At 47.8% G+C, this 19,862-nt stretch overlaps 7 protein-coding genes and 1 non-coding gene across 8 annotated transcripts; 4 read left to right on the top strand and 4 right to left on the bottom strand.

The window, feature by feature from the left end:
- Positions 1 to 1,609: 1,609 nt before the first annotated feature.
- On the top strand, positions 1,610 to 3,564 carry MCYG_06525 (ser/Thr protein phosphatase; the record flags this gene model as incomplete). Its single annotated transcript, XM_002844515.1, has 2 exons — positions 1,610 to 1,826; positions 1,880 to 3,564. The coding sequence occupies 2 exons, from the start codon at positions 1,610 to 1,612 to the stop codon at positions 3,562 to 3,564; spliced, it is 1,902 nt and encodes a 633-aa protein (XP_002844561.1).
- Positions 3,565 to 3,890: 326 nt separating this feature from the next.
- Positions 3,891 to 3,973, bottom strand: MCYG_10567. The gene has a single exon. It is a non-coding gene; the product is annotated as a tRNA-His (tRNA).
- Positions 3,974 to 4,326: 353 nt separating this feature from the next.
- MCYG_06524 (benzoate 4-monooxygenase cytochrome P450) lies at positions 4,327 to 6,387 on the bottom strand (the record flags this gene model as incomplete). Its single annotated transcript, XM_002844514.1, has 6 exons — positions 4,327 to 4,504; positions 4,692 to 4,855; positions 4,940 to 5,024; positions 5,114 to 5,139; positions 5,189 to 6,057; positions 6,147 to 6,387. The coding sequence occupies 6 exons, from the start codon at positions 6,385 to 6,387 to the stop codon at positions 4,327 to 4,329; spliced, it is 1,563 nt and encodes a 520-aa protein (XP_002844560.1).
- A 1,254-nt stretch (positions 6,388 to 7,641) lies between these two features.
- MCYG_06523 (UMTA) lies at positions 7,642 to 9,276 on the bottom strand (the record flags this gene model as incomplete). Its single annotated transcript, XM_002844513.1, has 10 exons — positions 7,642 to 7,728; positions 7,837 to 8,173; positions 8,236 to 8,445; positions 8,506 to 8,513; positions 8,572 to 8,604; positions 8,663 to 8,729; positions 8,790 to 8,831; positions 8,893 to 8,988; positions 9,057 to 9,097; positions 9,163 to 9,276. The coding sequence occupies 10 exons, from the start codon at positions 9,274 to 9,276 to the stop codon at positions 7,642 to 7,644; spliced, it is 1,035 nt and encodes a 344-aa protein (XP_002844559.1).
- Positions 9,277 to 10,706: 1,430 nt separating this feature from the next.
- MCYG_06522 (40S ribosomal protein S5) lies at positions 10,707 to 11,697 on the top strand (the record flags this gene model as incomplete). Its single annotated transcript, XM_002844512.1, has 3 exons — positions 10,707 to 10,922; positions 11,109 to 11,292; positions 11,380 to 11,697. 3 exons carry the CDS (start codon positions 10,786 to 10,788, stop codon positions 11,695 to 11,697), a joined length of 639 nt encoding a protein of 212 aa, XP_002844558.1.
- A 583-nt stretch (positions 11,698 to 12,280) lies between these two features.
- On the top strand, positions 12,281 to 14,784 carry MCYG_06521 (SDA1 domain-containing protein; the record flags this gene model as incomplete). The annotated part of the gene is made up of 4 exons (XM_002844511.1): positions 12,281 to 12,327; positions 12,408 to 12,443; positions 12,555 to 12,842; positions 12,903 to 14,784. The coding sequence occupies 4 exons, from the start codon at positions 12,281 to 12,283 to the stop codon at positions 14,782 to 14,784; spliced, it is 2,253 nt and encodes a 750-aa protein (XP_002844557.1).
- Positions 14,785 to 15,160: 376 nt separating this feature from the next.
- MCYG_06520 (conserved hypothetical protein) lies at positions 15,161 to 15,982 on the top strand (the record flags this gene model as incomplete). The annotated part of the gene is made up of 1 exon (XM_002844510.1): positions 15,161 to 15,982. The coding sequence occupies one exon, from the start codon at positions 15,161 to 15,163 to the stop codon at positions 15,980 to 15,982; it is 822 nt and encodes a 273-aa protein (XP_002844556.1).
- Positions 15,983 to 17,634: 1,652 nt separating this feature from the next.
- Positions 17,635 to 18,969, bottom strand: MCYG_06519 (periplasmic alpha-carbonic anhydrase; the record flags this gene model as incomplete). The annotated part of the gene is made up of 4 exons (XM_002844509.1): positions 17,635 to 18,029; positions 18,161 to 18,638; positions 18,791 to 18,803; positions 18,884 to 18,969. The coding sequence occupies 4 exons, from the start codon at positions 18,967 to 18,969 to the stop codon at positions 17,635 to 17,637; spliced, it is 972 nt and encodes a 323-aa protein (XP_002844555.1).
- Between the last annotated feature and the right edge of the window lie 893 nt (positions 18,970 to 19,862).

Here is a 19,862-nt window from a genome sequence, read left to right as displayed (position 1 = left end):
GAGAAGCTCGATATTTATTCTTGAACCTGCTAAAAATCGCTGCTTCGGAGCCGGCCTTGTGAATCTTTCTCCTTTTTTGCGCCATCAAAAGTTCAAGCCGAGGTTCATCTAGCTTATATAAGCACAGAGAATAAACTAGTCACGTGGTTGTTTAGCGCTTCTCGCGTTTATTTTATTTTTTTTATTTTCGACAAACAAATTTGAAGATGTTAATAATAATAATAAATTAAGGATCTTGAATGTTTTCAGCATCTTATATATAGTGTGAAGCTGCGTTTTGATGATATCTTGGTATACATGGATGACGATACAAGCATGAGGGCTAAGGTGGAGGGCGACCAAATGTTTTACTCATTCCAGCACCAGAACCAACATGCTCTATGGACGAACGCAGCCCTTCGTATTCAAACGGCCATAAAAGCACCGGTTTCTTCTCGTAAGAAGCCTCCATATCATTGATACTGATAGAGAGGCTGAAGAGGGACTGCTAGGTCATAGAGCTGATCGACTCAGCGATGTGTTTGAGGACCTACCAAGTGGATGTGAAGATATCGGAATCTGGGACCTTGCTCCCTTACCCCTGGTTCAGAATCTAGGGTGCATATGTCTGCGGTCCATCTAGATGATTACTTTGGCTAAGCTCTGCAGAAATCACCAATACATAAGTAACAGAAAGTGTTGTTCTCACATCTACGTGTGTAGAATGATATATGATGGCCACTGAAGCTCCTTCCAACTGTTCCTTCTAGAAAGGCTCGATGAAGCTTTCGTAAAGGCAATCAATGAGACTCTCCTTGGGCCGACAGGACGTTGGAGTTGGTAGAGAGTCGAGTAGAAGACAAAAGCGATGGCGAAGGTAGAGACAGATATCGATACATATTATAGAGTCGCAGGCTCACGAGGAATCCATGAAGCCACAGCTACCATCAAAGACCAGGTCTCGGACTTTTATGGCCATGTAGCAGAGCATACTACTATGTATACAGGCAGTCTTCGAGACGAGTTTTAACTTCCGTCCATCCATGGACCAGAAGCGACAGATGCTGTGTCCAGTCCGCTCTCCAGAAGAACTTCCATGCCAGGGGACTCTTCATACATCGAACATGTATATACTATATATTATATATACGATGTATATACGATGTCTGCTCGACAGGCTCAACAGAAAACATGGGAAAAATCGCCTCGGTTAGATGCCTGCAAGTCTCGCTCAGCCTAAATTGCGGTTCCCACACATACGCATCACCGATCGATGCCTTTCAGCCAATGGATACGACATGCTCGACGTGAGCTGGGAATCCCTGGACTTTTTTGATGTCAGTAAGACAGAGCTGGCGATGTCGGACTTGGTGGGCTGGCGGTGGACTCCGCCGATCTGCTCAAGGCCCGGAGATGGCTGGGATAGTATGGCGGTCATATATATATATCGAAATCCTGTCCTCAGACAAGCTCAAGAGCCAGACGAGCTGTGGTAGATACGAATTGACAGCTGGTCAAGATGCGCTTCTCGACTCTAGTCAGTCTCGCTGCCTGCGCGGCCGCTGCTTTGGCCTGCGACTCCTGCAGCGACCCAGGCAAGCCGGCCCAGCACAACAGACTGGTGCGTCGCATGCAGCCAGAGGCAAAGGGAGCCCTCACGAAGCCCAAGGGACCTCTCGAATGGGGTCAGCTCAACTTCCTACACACCACTGATACCCATGGCTGGCTCGAGGGACACCTGAAGGAGCGCAACTACGGCGCTGACTGGGGAGACTACGCCTCCTTCGTGAAGCATATGAGGAAGAAGGCCGACAAGCTCAAAGTCGACCTGCTCCTCATTGACTGCGGTATGCTCTTTTTCCTTCTTATAGCTGCCGCTTTATAACTGATCATGGACAAGGTGACATGCACGATGGAAACGGGTTGAGCGACTCGACTTCGCCCAACGGAGTCATCTCCAACGAGATATTCTCTCGCATCGACTACGACCTGCTGAGCATTGGGAACCATGAGCTCTACGTGACGGATGTTGCCTACGAGACGTTTGCAAACTTCTCCAAGGCCTACGGCGAGAGATACGTGACCAGCAACGTCCAGATCATCGACAAGAAGACGGGCAAGTACGAATACATCGGCCAAAAGTACCGCTACTTCACGACCCAGCATGGCCTCAAGATCATGGCCTTTGGCGTGCTCTTCGAATTCACCGGAAACTCCAACGTCTCCAAGGTTATCAAAGCTGCAGACCTTGTCCAGGAGTCCTGGTTCATCGACGCCGTCAAGACGCCCAAGCCAGTCGACCTCTTCATCATCTTCGGGCACACGCCTGCCCGCACCGATGACAAGTTCCCAGCTCTCCGTATCTTGCGCCAGAAGATCCAGGAGCTTCGTCCCGGTGTCCCCATCCAGGCCTTTGGCGGCCACAACCATGTCAGAGACTTTGTCGTCTACGATGAAACCTCCACCGCTCTGGGATCCGGACGATACTGCGAGACCCTCGGATGGCTGTCCATGACCGGAATCAAGTCTCGTACCTACAGAGGCAGCATGAAGCCAAAGGGCGTCCCCAACCCGACTCGACGGGCCATCAAGGGCAATGCCACCGATTCTTCTTCTTCCACCGAATCTCACCCTCGCCCGCCCAAGGGACTGGACCTCCGTTATGCTCGCCGTTACCTAGACTGGAACCGCTTGACCTTTGCCTACCATGCCTCCAAGTCCCAGGACAGGCAGTTCGATACCCTCCCGGGCCAGCGTATCACCCACGATATCACCGATGCCCGTAAGGAACTCAACACGTCCACCGTTCTCGGATGCGTCCCGGAGACCTACTGCATGTCCTGCCTCCCCTTCGAGGACAAGAACAACATCTACCAGGTCGTCATCGACATGCTGTCCAAGGTCGTCGTCAAGGAAGATCGAGCCGATAGGCCGAGGCTCCTCCTCCTCAACACCGGCGGTGTCCGATTCGACCTCGTCAAGGGCCCCTTCACCAAAGACGACGAATACATCGTCTACCCCTTCAAGAACCAATTCCAGTACCTGCCCGATGTACCCTATTCCATCGCCAGCCAGCTCCTGGACGCCCTGAACAAGGGGCCGTACCAGAAACGTGCGGATGAGTACACCCCCATGCTCGCTCCCCGGCTCAACGCAGATGAAGTCTGCGCCGACCCATCGCCGGAATTCATCGAGCTCCAGCGCCGTGAGGCCCCCCAGCCCTACAAGGCCTTCACCCGCCGCACCATCGACTCCTCGATGCTGTACCCCGGCTACACCACCTCCGATGACTTTGGCCTCGACGGCGACGACACGCCTCACTCCAAGATCCCATACTACAAGGTTCCCATCGACGTCCAGGCCAACGCTTCCTTCCCTACCGACGGCTCCAAACCTGAGCTCATCGATCTCGCCTTCGTAGACTTCATCGGCGCAAGTTTTGTCATTCCAGCCCTCAACAAACTTGGCGGGAAGTACTCTGCCGGCGATATCCAGCCATATAAGGACTTTGGTGAATCGAGCTTCTTGCGCGAATATGCTCTCAAGTTCTGGCAGAAAGGCTTGCCTGACTGCCCTACTTCCTAGGTGCAGACGTTTTCTTTAGTATGGAGTGTCGGAGGATCTTTAACTGTTAAATATCTAATAGCTGGTTATTAATCATATACATAGATATATATATATATATATATATATATATATTAGTTTACTACCAAGTCCCAGACGAGGCTCATACCATGTATATAACTAGCGCAATACTCTGGTTGAGCAGAAGAAAAATGAAGCCACAAAACTCAAACATCACAATAAAGCATCACAACACAAACTGCCTCCCTCTGCAACCATTTAGCAAAAAAAGAGAAGAAGAGCCAGACCGAAAGACAGGCTGACTGACAAAGACTTGGAGCAAGATGTGGCATCGCCCGGAATCGAACCGGGACCAACTCGGCTTTGCTGTGTCCACAACGAGTTATCATGACCATTAGACTACGACACCAGGCGGATGCTGCAGATGCTACGGCCGCTTCAGGATGAGGCTCGAGGTGAAGATACGAATACGGAGGGGTTCTTCACAATGTGAGTGTTACTGTCATCTTGTCTCCAAATCACGTCCCATGGCTGGCATATTAATACGATTACTAGAACTCGGTATATACACAGTACATGCAGTTACACGGCACAAAAAGCAACCAAAAGAGAGAGAATCGAGAGACTGAGAGGCGGGGGAAGTGCCATGCCTCGTAATATATCAAAGCCAGTGTTGCCACAAACCACCAGGATAATAACTACTATGTATGAGAGAAAGAAAGGCGTGGCGTCGAAGCGACGGTGGTTGGCAAGCCACGTCCATCACTGTTCTATCTTGCCGCCAGGGAGTTCAAAGTAGAACTTGTTGTACTTCTCTGGATGATAAGAGGAAAAGTAGTCCATATACAGCAGCTCTTCTCGTGCCTTGGGCTTGATGGTCAGGTCAGAGAAGCTGCGCAACACTCTGCCGAGGGTGACATATAGCTCGCACTCCGCAAGTCTGGATTCCGGACACAAGGGAGAAAAAGAAAAAACATGTTAGCCCCATGCACACGGAGTTCAGACCGCCATAACTGGTAGGTTGATTGGCCGGGGATGAAATACTGCAGGGAAACGGGTGGACCGCATGAAGAAATTGGGAGAGAAAAAAAGAAAGCAAGAGAATACAGGGCTTTGGTAAAACTTACTGCATGCCAACGCAGGCGCGGGATCCTTTGCTAAATGCCACAAGATACCTTTCGAGTTCGATGCTGGCGGCCGGATCTAGCCAACGCGAGGGATCAAACTTGTCTGGGTCAGGGAAGATGTCTTGATTTCGATGCATGGTCCACGAACTCATGCCCACAATCGTCTAGGTAAACAGGAGGTTGGCTATCCATCTACATAATAGTACTGCTGAAAAGGGACTGGGGCTGGGGAGGTACGGAGTACTTACGCCGGCCGGTACTTCATATCCATCGAACTCGGCTCCGGGCTCTGGGACGACTCTCGGAAGGCGTCCAACAACTCCGAACGACAAGCTAACAATATAATACCCTGTCAGTCATTGTCTTGGAAGAGATGACGAGCTTGGATCAAAGAGTCTCGTGCTCTGTACTCTGTCACTCACCGCAAGGCTTCCTTGATGATACCGGTCTATATGGTAAATAATATCAGCAACGTTTCGCCCATGAAAAATACGTACAGGGCTATGACAAACAAAGTACGGCAATTTCTCAAGAGTGACAAAGTCGATGTCTCCATTTGGATCCGGGAATGCTTCTCGCAGTTCGGCGGTCACCGTTGCATATATATTCGGGGAGGAAACGGTGTGATATAGTGCTACCGTCATGGCATTTCCCGTCGTGTCCGCAGCGGCTGCAACAACAATATACGCTTCATCTTTCAACTGCTCAACTGTCGGGATGTCTTTCATGAACTCCGGGTTTAAGAATTGATGGAAAATAGTCAGCCGCTCCGGTTTCTCGTTTGCTTCGACCTGGCGTTTGACTCTGGCCACCTGCTCTCGGCTGCTCTGATGGAACATCAACATGCTGGTTAAGGATGGGCTGGTCAACTTTGCCATCCATAGTGGTATCCCTAGCAGGATTGGTCGCATAAAGGGAACCTGCTGGAAGAGCCAAAACATCGGACCGAATCCTCGGATCACATCGAAAAACGGTGCGCCGAAGTCATCTTTCTCAAGAAATTTATAACAGTTGTCAAAAGCATAGTCGCTGATGACATCGATTGAGATTGCTCTGAAGCCATGATGGAGATCTATACCCCCGCAAGACTCGAGCGCAGAAGATATGCGCTTCACTAGGGTTTTGGCCTTTGACTGGACAATGTCTTCAAGCTCAAGGACACGCTTTCGAGAGAAGAATGGGTTAAACGCCGCTCGCTTCATCCGGTGAATGTTGTTATCGGCAGTCGTGAAGGTTGCTTTATCCACGCCAAAGGCATCGTAGAACGGCGCACTCTTGTTATACTTGGTTCCGACATGGTAAATCTTATCATAGTTCTCCGGATTGCTTAGATGGATCTCATCGGGCGTTATTCGTACCACAGGGCCTACTCGATAACATCGTAAGCATGATTTCGATCTTATTGTATAAGTTGTATAATTTTTTTTCAGGGAACGAATCAAACGGGTGGCGCACCGTATATCTTATGGAGCTTCTCAACCTGCAGATAAAACTTCCCATCAAGTATACCATTGAAATAAAAGGAATATAGATTAGTTGCCCTGGCCAGGAACGGCCCGGGAATATGTGCCAATGGATGGAAGGCGATCCGATATATAACAACAGCTGTATACCAGAGGAGAATGCCCAGTCCTCCAGCTGTGGCAAGGGTCGCGAGAGACGAAGGATCAGTCAAATAACCAGTAAAGCCAGCCATGGTTCTTCCCAAGAACGTTAAGATATAGCCTGTCTCTGGGGGACCAAAAAGAGATCAGTCATTAATACATCAAGGCCATATGCAGTATTATATAAATAGGGAGCAAGACGAGACTAAAACTGTCAAGCTGGCCCGCAATTTATACTCCTCCGTATATACATATTAAGAGCCAACCACCCCGTCACAAGTAACGATATCGAACCTTAAAAAGCCACCTGGACATGTAAGTACACGAGAGAGCTGGTGGGCTTGAGATACAGTCCTGTTGTGGAGTGGAACTCAACCCGGCGAGCAAAGGAGAAATGGGCGAGATATCCACAGCCCCTGAAGGTGCTAGATCAGCAGTTTTTGCACCAGGGTAACAGGTGAACTGTCGAAATTTGGCCACCTGGCTTGGTATCTACTATCTATAGTTAGTTAGAGTAAATGATACGACTGGAATTTGTGATTCTGCACTCCATAGCCAGGCTTCACTACTCCGTATTTAAAATCCGCGCTTGTCACACACATGAACATTGGTTGGCTACCAACACATGGTTTCAATTCAGATATGGGCTAAGCAGTAGCATCGGGAAAACCGTGGGGGGTTCGGTAGACGTCATAGCAGTGTTAGGTCCTCATGATTTACTTATCGAAGCCTGTGAGAAGTGTGAATTAGCGATCTTCGGGTTTTATATGGCCTGTGCCGTACAATGTAAACAAACAAGCCTCCCAGCATATATTAGTACAGTTAAGTACGGAAGTATTTGTGAAATTATTACTTTTGAGTTGTACGGCGGATATACGTTCATGTTCTGGTTCCTTTATCCTCAAACGTATCGTTTGTAGTAAGTAACCTCTGTACGAACCAAATTACTATTATATTCATGAATAAATAGACAAATGACATACAAGAGAGCAAGTCGAACCTTGAAAACGACATTACTCTGTAGCGTAATTACAGATGTACGGAGTACTCCGCAGCGAGTCGAAAGGGGGTGTGAACTCCTTCGAGAGTGGGACTTGAGAGGAATAACATGATCCCCGGTTCGTTGATCTCCTGGTAAAAGGCTTCCCCAGGCGCTAAAAGAAAGTATATGCTGAACCTTATATGTAATGAAGAATCAAAGAGGGGTTGACTATGTAGAGTAAGGCTTTTGGCCATAGACGCTGACTCTGTGGAAATGTCAGCCTTTTGGTTCGTTGTTACGGTGCAACATCTCCGATCCGTGGGCGATTTGGGGGCAAAAAGAGTTTTTGATGCAAGCAGGGAACTTACACATAGAAGTATGCATGGGTCTTCGGGTCGCGAAGCCCGGCCCGCATCTTAGCTAAAAACATTTGGACCTCTTCGTAAGTCCACTAGAGAAGGCAGCGAAAGTTAGTATAATTTGGGCATCTCAAGGGGGGGAGAAATAATCTGAAAAAAAAAATTTTTTTTGAAGAAAATGTGGACATAATATAACTTACCTGCATGACTCTGGTCAGCAAGGCCATCGCCCAGCCTTCGATGCCCTCCTCACAATGGAGAAGATTCCACTGGCCGAGCCGTTTTATCTGTTTATCTTTCCCCCAACCTCCCACGGGAAGTTTGAATCTGGTCTCCACGACGTTTTGGAAGCCTGCCTCGCCCATATATTTTTTGGCCAAGTCAGCGATTCGAAAAGTTTTACCGATTCTTTCGCCAGCTTCTATAAACGTCCGCGACCATATCGCGAGCACATGATCATCAGTAACGGTTCCATCATCCGATCGGAATTCGATGGACATCTCTATCTGGTCAAACCATGCGCCAGGTTTCAAATGCCTGTACAACTGTTAGAGTTACACAATTAGAGCCTTCATATATTGCGATGAGTTAAATCGTACGTGAGAACTTGAGAGTAAAGTTTTGGCCAGTCTGATATTGCGCCGTAAAGGGCTCGTATGTGTATTAAATCAAAGTGGTCAACCGGAAACGTCCAATCCTCGCTCGCGTCATCAATTTCGAACCGTAGATTTGGTGGAACAAAAGAGGGTTGTATTGGAGATAGGTCAGTTCCAATTACCTCGGCGGAGGGATATTCGTCGGCAAAGTCTCTGGAGATAACCAGTTAGAAACATTCGCCCGATGTAGCCGGTAGCCATTAGAGAGCTTACATTGCCCACTAAAGGAGAGAAAGTTAGCGGCTGAATAGATGAGTTAAAGGGATCATCAAAACATACTATTCCGGTGCCAGTACCAAGATCAAGGACAGTCTGCAAAGTAATTAGTAGGGTTGCGCAACCCTTCAAATCTACTCCTCCTAGATTTTACCTGTATATTCTCGTCGATTGGTGCAAGGAGCAGTTTTCCACCTAATAAAAGAGAAAACATATGATGTCTAAACGTTTGATTAGCTTTCAATCCATTTATGACAAGTAAAAAGGTCCCAGAAACGTACGCAATATCTAATTGCTCGTTTTGTCGATCATCGTTAGGCCCCCTTCGGTACAAAGAAGTGTTAGAATATGTGCCACCGCTGAGCTCGAGGTTGTATACCATACCAGTAGGCGCCATCTTTATAGGCGTGGTATCTCCTACCATTCTCAAATCGGTATGCGCAAATATCCGTTTTTATCGACGTAGTGTCACTTGCGCTACTAAAGAATAGTAAAAGTCGAATTAGCGTGAAGAGCTACCAATACTTATATTTCAAAAGTTCCCTTACTCGTCTTCGGGGAAATCTGAATCGGAGTCATCGTCCACCTCCTAGAGGAATACAATCAGCAGGCGATACGCCAGAAAGGGCTTCCATAAAATATTTTCGGGTATACCAATGGGTTTTCGTGGGGGTTGTCAGGCTCCGACAGCTGTTGAGGTGGTGATGAAATGTGTGAAGGGCTGTGAGATTTCGATGGACTCGAATGAACAGGCGATGAAGTTGGCATCTTCAAGGATGGCGAAGAGATTGATATGAATAAATAGCCCAGAAAGCCCTATTTTTGTGATCTATAGATGTATTAAGAGGGGCTATCTTGAAGAGTTAGGCATGGGGGCATATAAATAGAGAGCTTAATAAATCCTTGAGACGCGAAGAATGAATGTGACCAGTCATTCAACCGATGTAAGGCAGAGAGCATGGCAGTTACGAAGTAAATGCAAGTGACTTACATTCCAGCAGGGAGCTTCATGTTCCACACGATATTGACGAGCTTCATGTGGTTCGGAAACTTGGCCACAGCAACCGGATGGTTGAGGATGGAAGGAAAGGGTGTGGTGTCCCCAGAAACATACAGGAAAAGTCTCTCGCAGGCTGGAAGAACAGCCAGGTCCGTTCCACTAACGGTGATAAAAGAAAAGAAAGCGGCCTGATGGTTTTCTTAGTTGTGGTGTCCAGCTGCAAGTGATTGGATTCGCCTGCGCCAAGCCCCTAGATCTAAACCAGGGTGAGGTCGCGATAATGGTAAGTGGACAGGCAAACCGCCACAGTGGTCAAGGAAACCACGAGTTAACACGGGACGGCTTCGTTCCAGTCACCAATGGGAAATATGCTGCCGAGAGAAAGGGCTCGGGATGATCCATCCTAAGGAGATAATTCGACCATGATATTCTGTTTGCCGCTGTTTGCCTCAACTAGATCTCGAGAGCATGAGTTCATGAGTCCTGCATGGCGACCGTTGGATATGTACGGAGGAGACAAGGGGCTTGCCTCTGCATTTATCGATGTTTTATCGATGGCTCCGCACACCAGCTGCGAGTGAGATGAAAGGCGTATATACTCCGTACCCCGTACTCTGGACAAAGGTCTCGCAGCGGATCCATTGTAGCCCAACCTGAACTGCGGTGAAGTCTGATTAAGGCGACATCTTTCCTTTCATTATTTCGTATCAATATCCATTGGTTATCATCCCAAAGCGTCGTCCGCTTGCCTTGGGGCCTGTAGACACTTCCCCCAGGAGTACTCCGTATATACTCCGCATGGGACTTCAGTCAATAAGAGTAAAAACCATGCTAAGATCTCATTGCTGATAGCATGTTCATCATATGATAGCCACTTAGGCGTTATCTTAAGTGCTGCAACGGCTTCTTCTCTTCCAAAATGCTCGCTTTCAATGTCTTCGTCTTGAATTCCTTTTTTGGTTGAAAAAAGATATTGAGTCACGTGTATGATGACAAAGCGTTAATATGACTAACTAAGTGACTAATATAATTTCACGTGACTCGTTACCAATGACTAAGCATTTAATATATTGGCCAATCAGCGTCGAGCCCTAAAGCGCAGCCCACAAAGAGCAAAATGAGAAGAAAAAAAAGTCGCTTAAGCGAAAGTTGAATCTCTAATTCTTCCCTTCGTGAAGACAGCAGCACGACTTGGACGAACTCGCCGACCACCACCAAACGCCCACCCTTCGTCCACATATATCAACTCGTCGACTCGAGGTTATACGGTTTCCAACATGTCTGACGGGGAAGTCGAGGTCGAAACCGGCGCCTACGATGTGCTGCCCAAGGATGTCACCGCCGAGATGGGCAACATCAAGCTCTTCAACAAATGGAGCTACGAGGACATTCAGGTCCGGGATATCTCTTTGACGTACGTCTACTTTCTCTCCTGCAAGGTTTTTGCTGCGCGAGATGCGGTTCCCTCCCTCTAGTACGAGGGAAAAAGGAGAGGCATAGGGAAGGGAATTGAGTCTTGAATATGATGGGAAAATGAAACCAAGAAACATTTAAGGCGCAAACTGGATGCTGACATTTGTATTCTTACTGCGCAATATAGCGACTACATCCAGATCCGACAACCTGTTTACACTCCTCACTCCGCCGGCCGATATGCTGCTAAGCGATTCCGGAAAGCCCAATGCCCCATCATTGAGCGTCTCACCAACTCTCTCATGATGAACGGCCGAAACAACGGAAAGAAGGTCATGGCCGTCCGAATTGTTGCTCATGCTTTTGAGATCGTACGTCGTATTTTACTCATTCTCAATGAATCACCAAATTTACATATATATACACCGTTAAGGCCTGTCGACTAACCACTTCTTCAGATTCACATCATGACTGACCAAAACCCCATCCAAATCACCGTTGATGCTATCTCTAACTGCGGTCCACGAGAAGACAGCACTAGAATTGGTTCTGCCGGTACCGTCCGTCGTCAAGCCGTTGATGTCTCCCCTCTCCGCCGTGTCAACCAGGCCATCGCTCTCATCACCATTGGTGCCCGTGAAGCCTCTTTCCGCAACATTAAGACCATCTCCGAGTGTCTCGCTGATGAGCTCATCAATGCCGCCAAGGGATCCTCAAACTCGTACGCCATTAAGAAGAAGGACGAGTTGGAGCGTGTCGCCAAGAGTAACCGATAAAAATGGCAAAGAGTGCACATTTTACTTTGGGGGTTATTGCGTTTTGTTCCCTAATGTGTTGCGCATGGGTGTGTATGTGAGGCGAGGATAAAATTGTCCTTCTCTTCTATGTGGATTCGGCTCTTCATTTTGTGTGTGAAATTTGGGCCATGGGAACCATATGGTGTTTGAAGGGACAGGAAAAATCCAAGATGGATAACCTTTCTTCTAATGTAGCCGCAATGCAAACTATTATGATCTACATTTCAATAACGAGCTGTTGATTCTGTGAATTATGTTCGATCATCGATCCAGAGCTTGCAGAACTTATCGTGCCAATTGCAGTCGACCTGGATTTGCCTCATTCTCTAGACGTAGGAAAGTTTTTAACGGTCTTATTTTATGCTAGATATATTCCTTCCACCAGCGTCATTAATAACGATAAGTTCTGGTGGTGTTGGACTCCTCGAGTTAAAGGTTGGCGGAAGGCTTGTGTATCGTGAAAAATTGATAAGATAGTAAACTTTTTTTTATCTCCAAAGCCTCCAAATATCTCAACCACCACAAACACACCAACTCCCTCCATCTAACTAGTTATATCATTATGGGGAAGCGCAAGTTGGGCGCATTGGAGAAGGTCGATGCTGACCTGTTAGTGAAACTAAGCTCTCTTTCGTCGCTGTGGTTGATTCTGCAGCTTCTCCTACGGTAGCTAACATTCTCTCCAACAGAACAAATCTCCAATACAAAATTCGACGAGACCCAAAGTACGTTATATCCAGTTTAAGTGAATCTGGACTCTATCTGGATATAAAAATTTGGGAAGGCACCTGCAAATGCCATTTTTCTCCTGGCTAACCGGCTCTGCTGCGGAACAGGTCTTACGTCGAAGATTTCCGAAGCCAGCACCTTCAATATGAAAACCACCGTGAAATTTTCATGGCTGCGCCGTCTGCTGCCACTGATACCGGAATAATATCTCTGATTGACTTGATTGATTTTGTGGCGCATATTTCGGATTGCTATCCAGAAATCACGAAGGATTTTCCACAAGAATTGATTGAGATGCTTTCACTGCACCATGCAGTCTTGAGTCCGGATTTACGGGAGAAAATTGTTGGGAGCTTGGTGCTTTTGAAGCGGAAAGAGATAATTGACTCATCGACGTGAGTATATAGCTTTATCTCGCCTGCTCATCAACGGCCTGCTAACTGCGGCTCAAACAGGCTTCTGCAGACTCTGTTCCCAATTCTGGTCTCAACACCAAGCAAAACGCTACGAGCATTCCTGTTCCAGAAAATAGTTTCAGATTTGCGCTCAGCAAATGCGAAGACTACAAACCACAAACTAAATAGGACTATCCAGACCGTGCTCTTCAACTTGGTCACTTCCGACAGGTCCTCATCAAAGGCTCTGTGGTCTGTAAAAATCACTCGAGAGCTATGGAAACGCCAAATATGGACCGAATCAAAAGCTGTGGAGATTATGAAAGAAGCTGCCCTGGCTGATAACGAAAAGGTCATCATTGGCGGTGTTCGTTTCTTCCTGGGCGGTGATAAAGAGAGAGAGGAGCTTGAAGACGAGAGCAGTGATGAGGATGTAGTGGACGTCAGTAGGGTAAAACATCAAGCTACCATCAATAAGGGGTCAAAGAAGAGAGCAAAAGCTATTGAAAAAGCGAAGGCAATCGTGAAAAAGAAGGAGAAGAAGAAGAACCAGCCTCACCCATTAAATTTCTCCGCCTTACATCTTCTACACGACCCCCAAGGGTTCGCAGAGAACTTGTTCCAGAAGCACCTACAAAATACCAAGGCTAAACTGAACCTTGAACAAAAGCTACTGGTTCTGCAGCTTGTCTCTCGACTTGTTGGCCTACACAAACTTACCATCATCCAACTATACTCCTATTTCCTAAAGTATCTTACTCCAAAACAACCCTCCGTCACATCGTTCTTGGCCTCACTTGCTCAATCCTGCCATTCTCTCGTTCCTCCAGATACCCTCGAGCCCTTGATCCAAAAGATTGCAAATGAGTTCGTCTCTGAGGGATCTGCTGCCGAGGTTGCATCAGCTGGACTAAATGCCATCAGAGAAATATGTGTTCGACAGCCTCTGGCGATGAATGATACCCTTCTACAGGATCTTGTGATGTATAGAAAGAGTAAAGACAAGGGCGTCATGATGGCTGCCAAAGGACTGCTGAGCTTATATCGAGAAGTTGGCGCAGAGAAGCTGAAGAGGAGAGATCGCGGCAAAGATGCAGCTATGGGCTTGAAGGTTGGGGAGAGAAAGTCACAGCGATACGGAGAGGAGGAAGTTGGTGAGATAGAAGGCCTCGAATTGCTTGAAAAATGGAAAGAGGAAGAGAGAAGAAAGAACAGGAGAGAACAGGGTCTTCCGTCTGATGGGGAGACCGACGAAGACGAAGAGAATGAAAATGACTGGGCAGCGTGGAACATGGAGGAGGACGACAGCGACGACTCTGGAGGCTGGATTGATGTCCAGAGTGACGTTGATATTGTGTTCAGTGACTCGGAAGACGAAGGCCCAACCGCCAAGAAGGCCAAAACTGATGATGACAATGATGCTACAAAAACTGAGGGCGAAAAGGCTGCGGAAGAGACCGAGACAAAGAAGGTATCACGTCTCGCAACGAGCCGGATCCTCACGCCTGCCGATCTGGCAAAGCTTGCCGAGCTACGAGCTGCCGCCAGCGTCAATGCCTTGCTGCCCGAGAACAAGCGCAAGAGGCTACTACAGCAAGCTGCTACGAACAGACACGCTGACGATCCTCTGACTGCCGCAGAGATTGAAGGTCTCGCTGCTCTCTCGGCTGGTAAGCAGACTCGGTTAGAGAAAATCGCCCATGTCAACGAGACCAAGACGGATCGCTCGGAGTTCAAGAGCAAGCTCGCTCGTAAGAAGGAGACCAAGGACAAACTGGGCAAGAGTTCGACAAACAAAGAGAAGGCCAGAAAGAAGAATTTCCTGATGACCCTTGGCAAGGCAAAGGCGAAGGGGAAGCGAAGTCTTGTCGAGACGCGAGCCACGCTGAGAGCGCATAATGAAAGGAACAAAAGGGGAGGGAAACGAGGAAACCAGGGGTAAAAACCCGTGCTCTGGACTCTGTAGATTGGTTAATACATAGACATTCATCATCTTTATCGCCTTCTTCATCTCCATCCTCATTCTCCTACTATATAAAGTCTGCCGAAAAGGGTTAAATTGACGGGAAGAAGCGCGTCTCCTTGGCGCGTGCCGCGTTTTGACTTTCTCCCAACCTCCGACTTTTGCGACGTCACAAGAATAGGGCAACTTTTCTCTCCTTACTATTTACCTGCCACCACTATCAGCACTATCATCACTATATAATAGTCACCCCGCCTCTTATCAGAAGCTTTTCTTATCGGTCTTGGAGCTGTCGTGCAAGAGTATCACCCACAGACACCTTTATCGTCAAGCTTGGTAGCTCGAATAAGCCAGCATGGCTCCTAAAACCACTGCCGCCTCGTCGAAGAAACGGAGATACCAGGTCCCTATTACACAATACTTCTCTCCCTTGCCGCCACAGCAAACTGAAACCGAGACATGCTCACACTACAACTACAACGCTCCGACACACTCACCACACCCGGCCCTACCCCCGAGCACACAAGCGTCTCTCGTGGCAGTTGGCATGCGCGTGCGGAAAGCTGTCTCAGAAGGATATCGGACGAAAACCACAGCCAAGGCTACCTTCCACCAGCCCAAGGCCACGGGCCAGAATGAGGAACATACCCGAAGCTCAACTGCCCCTGTATATACCGAACTTATTCCTTTCAGCGGTGCGTTCAAGGTTGGGAATTATGGAGTACAGTCATTCCCCCAGCATTCTCCGGCCACATCTGAGCCAATGATGACGGGAATACAATTGGACGAAGAATCACTTCCGCCAAGCAGCCAGGAGTCCACACAATCAGTTGACTCCTTTATCTCACTTCCAAAGCCCAATCCATATAAACGTGGTTTCGAAATCGAAGAAGACGACGATGACTTTGATACTCAGGGTTCGTTCTTCTCACAGCCTACCTTCGTCCACTCACGAGCGACTTTATTACCAAGAAGTGGGAAGCACAGAACCATGAAATCGAAGGCCTCAACGCTAAAAGGGAGGCCAGAACAGGAAAATTGGGACCCTGCATTCGCTTTCGATGGCGTTGGCGTTGGCGGTGGGGATTTTGAAGACGCTGCCTTTTTGAGGAGGAGAGAAGATGTCGATGCGGACTACTTGACAACGGCAAATGAGGTGCGGATGGGTGGCATTTAACTCTTTTAATATTGTTCTTGGCCGTTTTTAACTATTAGGCTATTTTGTTACCTTATGTATCTCTATTATTGTCAGCGTGTACTTTTACGAATATGTCCGAGCCCCCAGAGCATGCAGGTTCAGCGATAGGGGATGCCTTTCGGATTTAATTAATCTTATTGCCAGATAATTTTCCAGAACATTCTGTCTGTGCATTGAATCCAAGACAATTTCAAGCCCAAGACTCTTGGATTTGCATTGGCAGCTGTAACCCAAAAAAGAAAAGGTTCCGGGCGTGTGAGTTGACAGGAGATAATCTGCATTGCATTCTGTTTAAGTTGATTTCGTCCGAATAGATGTGCAGAATTTCTACTTAGCCCCATTGCCAGGCAAAGCGGCTCAGCGGACAGTGCGGAAAGGAGAATGTTACAAGCGCTGACTTTCTTCGATGAAAAACTATTTCCTGTCTCTGTGTAAGGGTCGTCAGAAGAATCATTTTTGAAGACAAAGCCTGGAGAACTTCGAGTGCAAGACAATCTATCTCCGCCTATACGATGTATATACGATGTACTATGTAGGGCTGCGATGTTATGTTGACCAGAGCTAGCAGCCCTCTGGATATAGTACAGTTCTCCGTTCTCTATCCTCCGTGCTGCGAACGGGTCACATATTTCAACCCCTGAAATGTTTCTCGGCCTTGCGGGTGCCTGACTGGCTTGGCTGCCGGCTGGAAGGGAGCAGGCAAGGCTTCGTCCTAAGGCAAAACACAGGAGCCGGCATCGGTTTGAGATTCCCGAGGAAAAAGAGAGCGATGTATCACCGCATTCACTTGGCTGACCGAGCCCATCAGGACACGGAACGATGCAGTAATTAAAAGCTTTCATCGAAGCTTTTCAGCCTAGAAACCACGTCCAAAATTAAGAGATTTGACAAGGAAGCGCTGACGTTTTGATGGCTCGGCAGTCCTTGCATCGCATGATGCCTTGTCTTTGGAAAAGCTTCCTCGGCGGCTGATACTTCTCCCTATTTTTTTTGCACTTAACTTGCTGCTTAGTTGAAACAGGAGGATCAAGCTCGCCCTGCGCGTTGCGCTGTTAAAACACCCCTTGATACTCAAAACGCAAAGAAAGGCGGAGAGATATATCGGATCTAAGATATGGGTTAATTCGAAGGGGAGTGCCATCCAATCCGATGATAGGCGTTAGCAAGGATGTGAAGGAACATCCCTTGAAGTTTGTCCCTTTCTGCACTATGAATGGCAGATGTGTAATATCGGCATGAAAGGCTGAGATTTGCCTGACGGGGAGTTCTCGTTCGGCCTGGACAAATAGGAAGACGCCCTAAGCGACGGATGAGCAAACAATGGGTGTCTTAAAACAGAAAAACAAAAAATTATAGTAGTACATTAAAATACGTAGTCTATCAAACTCTGCAACAATTAAAATAAAAATATAAACGAATATATGCGAACCTCGCCACTCGCATAGCACTTGGCAGGGGTGCTGGTTATGTATGTACCTGGAAGACTAGGAGGCTTGTAAGTCATGCACTCCTGCAACCCGAACAGGGACGCCTGCGTCCTATTCGTATCGTGGCTGAACGAAAGCACCTTGCCGTATCGAGGCAGCGGTTGATCACACCCCGTGTTTCCCCGTCTAATTTGGTGTATAGCCCTAGAAGCGTGGCTTCATGTTCTCGCACCCAATATCATGCGCCGCAATCTCCATTAAATTTCTCAGACCAGGGGAGTTTTGTGTGTAGCGAGAGTTGAACTTGACGACCTTTTTGAGGGCATTGAAAGATGATACATCAATGGAGAGTGGTGCAGCACTAAGGTACCAGGCTACGTTGCTGCTGCATGGTGGTGTCGTAAGTGATCCGTTATAAGTGAAGATATCGTGGGTATGAAGATGTCCAAGGACTTGAGAGAAATCCAGCCGCCTTGTCTTTGTAATTGTTCCAGGGGTGGTAATCTTATGCAAGCACGAAAGCACCTGCTTCAATAGTGGAGTACAACGTCCGTAAGGGGATAACTCCACAAAGAATGCAACCACAGCAATTGATTTATCTAGAAAGGGGTTTAATCCATGTTAGCCGTGGCCATGTGAGAAGGATACAGGCGGGGACTCGGGTGTTCAGGGGAGAAACGAAAAAAGGGAAATAGGATTAAGGTGTACTATGTATATGGGACGAACTTACTCGGCGCCTGGAACACAAAGTGAACCTCCATGGGAAAGTATTCGTCGTCGATTCGATGTTCACTTGGAGTATGAAAGTGGAATTGTACCAGCTCATAGTCTTTACCGCTAGCTTTTAGTTTTCCGCTTGCAATAACCTCTACCGTAGAACCGAGGTTTTCAAAATCCGCCATTGGAACGGTGGGAATGCTCATAGTAACAGAGCCTTTGGGTGCGCGCGGAAAGCTGGCCTTGTTAATGACAATGGGAGACTGCGTTGAGCCATGCCCGCACTCTTTATTAGTGGTAGCATTGAGACCGACCCAATGGAGGGGGCCGCCTTCGCCGGTATAGTTGAATGTTGACACTGGGACCTGCCCGTCGGTGCTAACATGGCGAGGTGCCAAACTGGTCCCATATAGGCACGAAGCAGAGGTAGACGTAATGATGGCAGCAAATGCTGCAAGCTGGCGGGAGAATAGCATGATAATGGTTGACTTCTGAAATAATAAGAGCGCTTAATATGGCGATCAAGGGAATAAGGAGGGCCACGATGAAGAAGGCCACCATATATATATGGTTGAATTCCTCGGATGATCGCCGTTTGAGGCCTTGCGGTATTATATGGATATTCCCCCGGACCCGGACTTACCATATAAAACCGACTGTAGAATTTAATACCAGCAACCCATATATGGTTAGTATGGAAAAAGTAAGGGCCGTCCAATACCGCTAAGCTCGATACCATCTGAGATACAAAGCCAACTGGTCGGTGGATCCAAAATAATATTCTATTGACTCTCCAGAACTCGGAAGCTGGTAAGTAACCATGTTTGCAGTTAATCACGCTCTGGGTTCGACCCTCTGTTCTCCGTGCTTTTGCGAGTAATGTATATTAATCACCTCTTGCCAGTAACTGCCGAGTACGGATACTTCAGGCCTGTGTCGCAGACGGAAAAGAACTCCGTCATGCCGCTGCGAGATGAACAGTGTGTGAAAGCTGCTCCCTCTCCCCCTCTCTCTATCAAGTGAACCGTGAGCCCTATAGAAGTGTGTGTGCATGGGAGGACGGTGGGTAGGAGGAAGTGAGTTAACTAGTAGCCTATGGTGCGTGAGGCTCAGATCCGTCCATGCCTTTGGTCGAGGCTTAAAAGGGGGAGAAAACTTTATCAGTTCGATACGTCTGTCTCTGTTGTTGTACTGCCAGGCACAGGCTCTTGGGTGGAAGAATGGGGAATAATAAAAAAGCGCCCGTTCATCCGGCTGGGTATTTCTAGAGAAGCGGATGGTGGAAAGGATACGCCATGGCTGCATTCGAAGAACTTCGTTGAGCTCCTTATCGTCGAGACATTGACGTATGAACCAGCCTCATGAGTGGTAGATTGTATAACTTGGCAACGATTAATTCTTCATGGTTGTCTCTGGTAGGACCCTCATAACGACCACATTGTCATAGGTCCAAGACTTGGAATGCGCGTTGCGGAGTCGCTGAGGAATTAGGAACCCAAGCCCCTGGATTCATTCTAAGTTAGATACTGAGCCTGTAAGGATCAATATCGGATCATCTCTGCTGGATTTCTTCATGTGATGAGCTTCCTCGTGGAGGCGTTGGAGTATAGATCTGATGCTATGTCCCCCTCTACAGGGCGGCATCTCTCGTGCTTCCTCCATAAGCACTCCATATCCAGGGCGGCAAAGACACTCCGTTACCAGGAATCCTTTAC

Source organism: Microsporum canis, genomic scaffold (genome assembly GCF_000151145.1).
Source record: "Microsporum canis CBS 113480 supercont1.6 genomic scaffold, whole genome shotgun sequence".
Lineage (NCBI taxonomy): Eukaryota > Fungi > Ascomycota > Eurotiomycetes > Onygenales > Arthrodermataceae > Microsporum > Microsporum canis.
The sequence above is the reverse complement of the archived record's forward strand: the minus strand, read 5'-3'. Positions and strand labels throughout refer to the sequence as shown.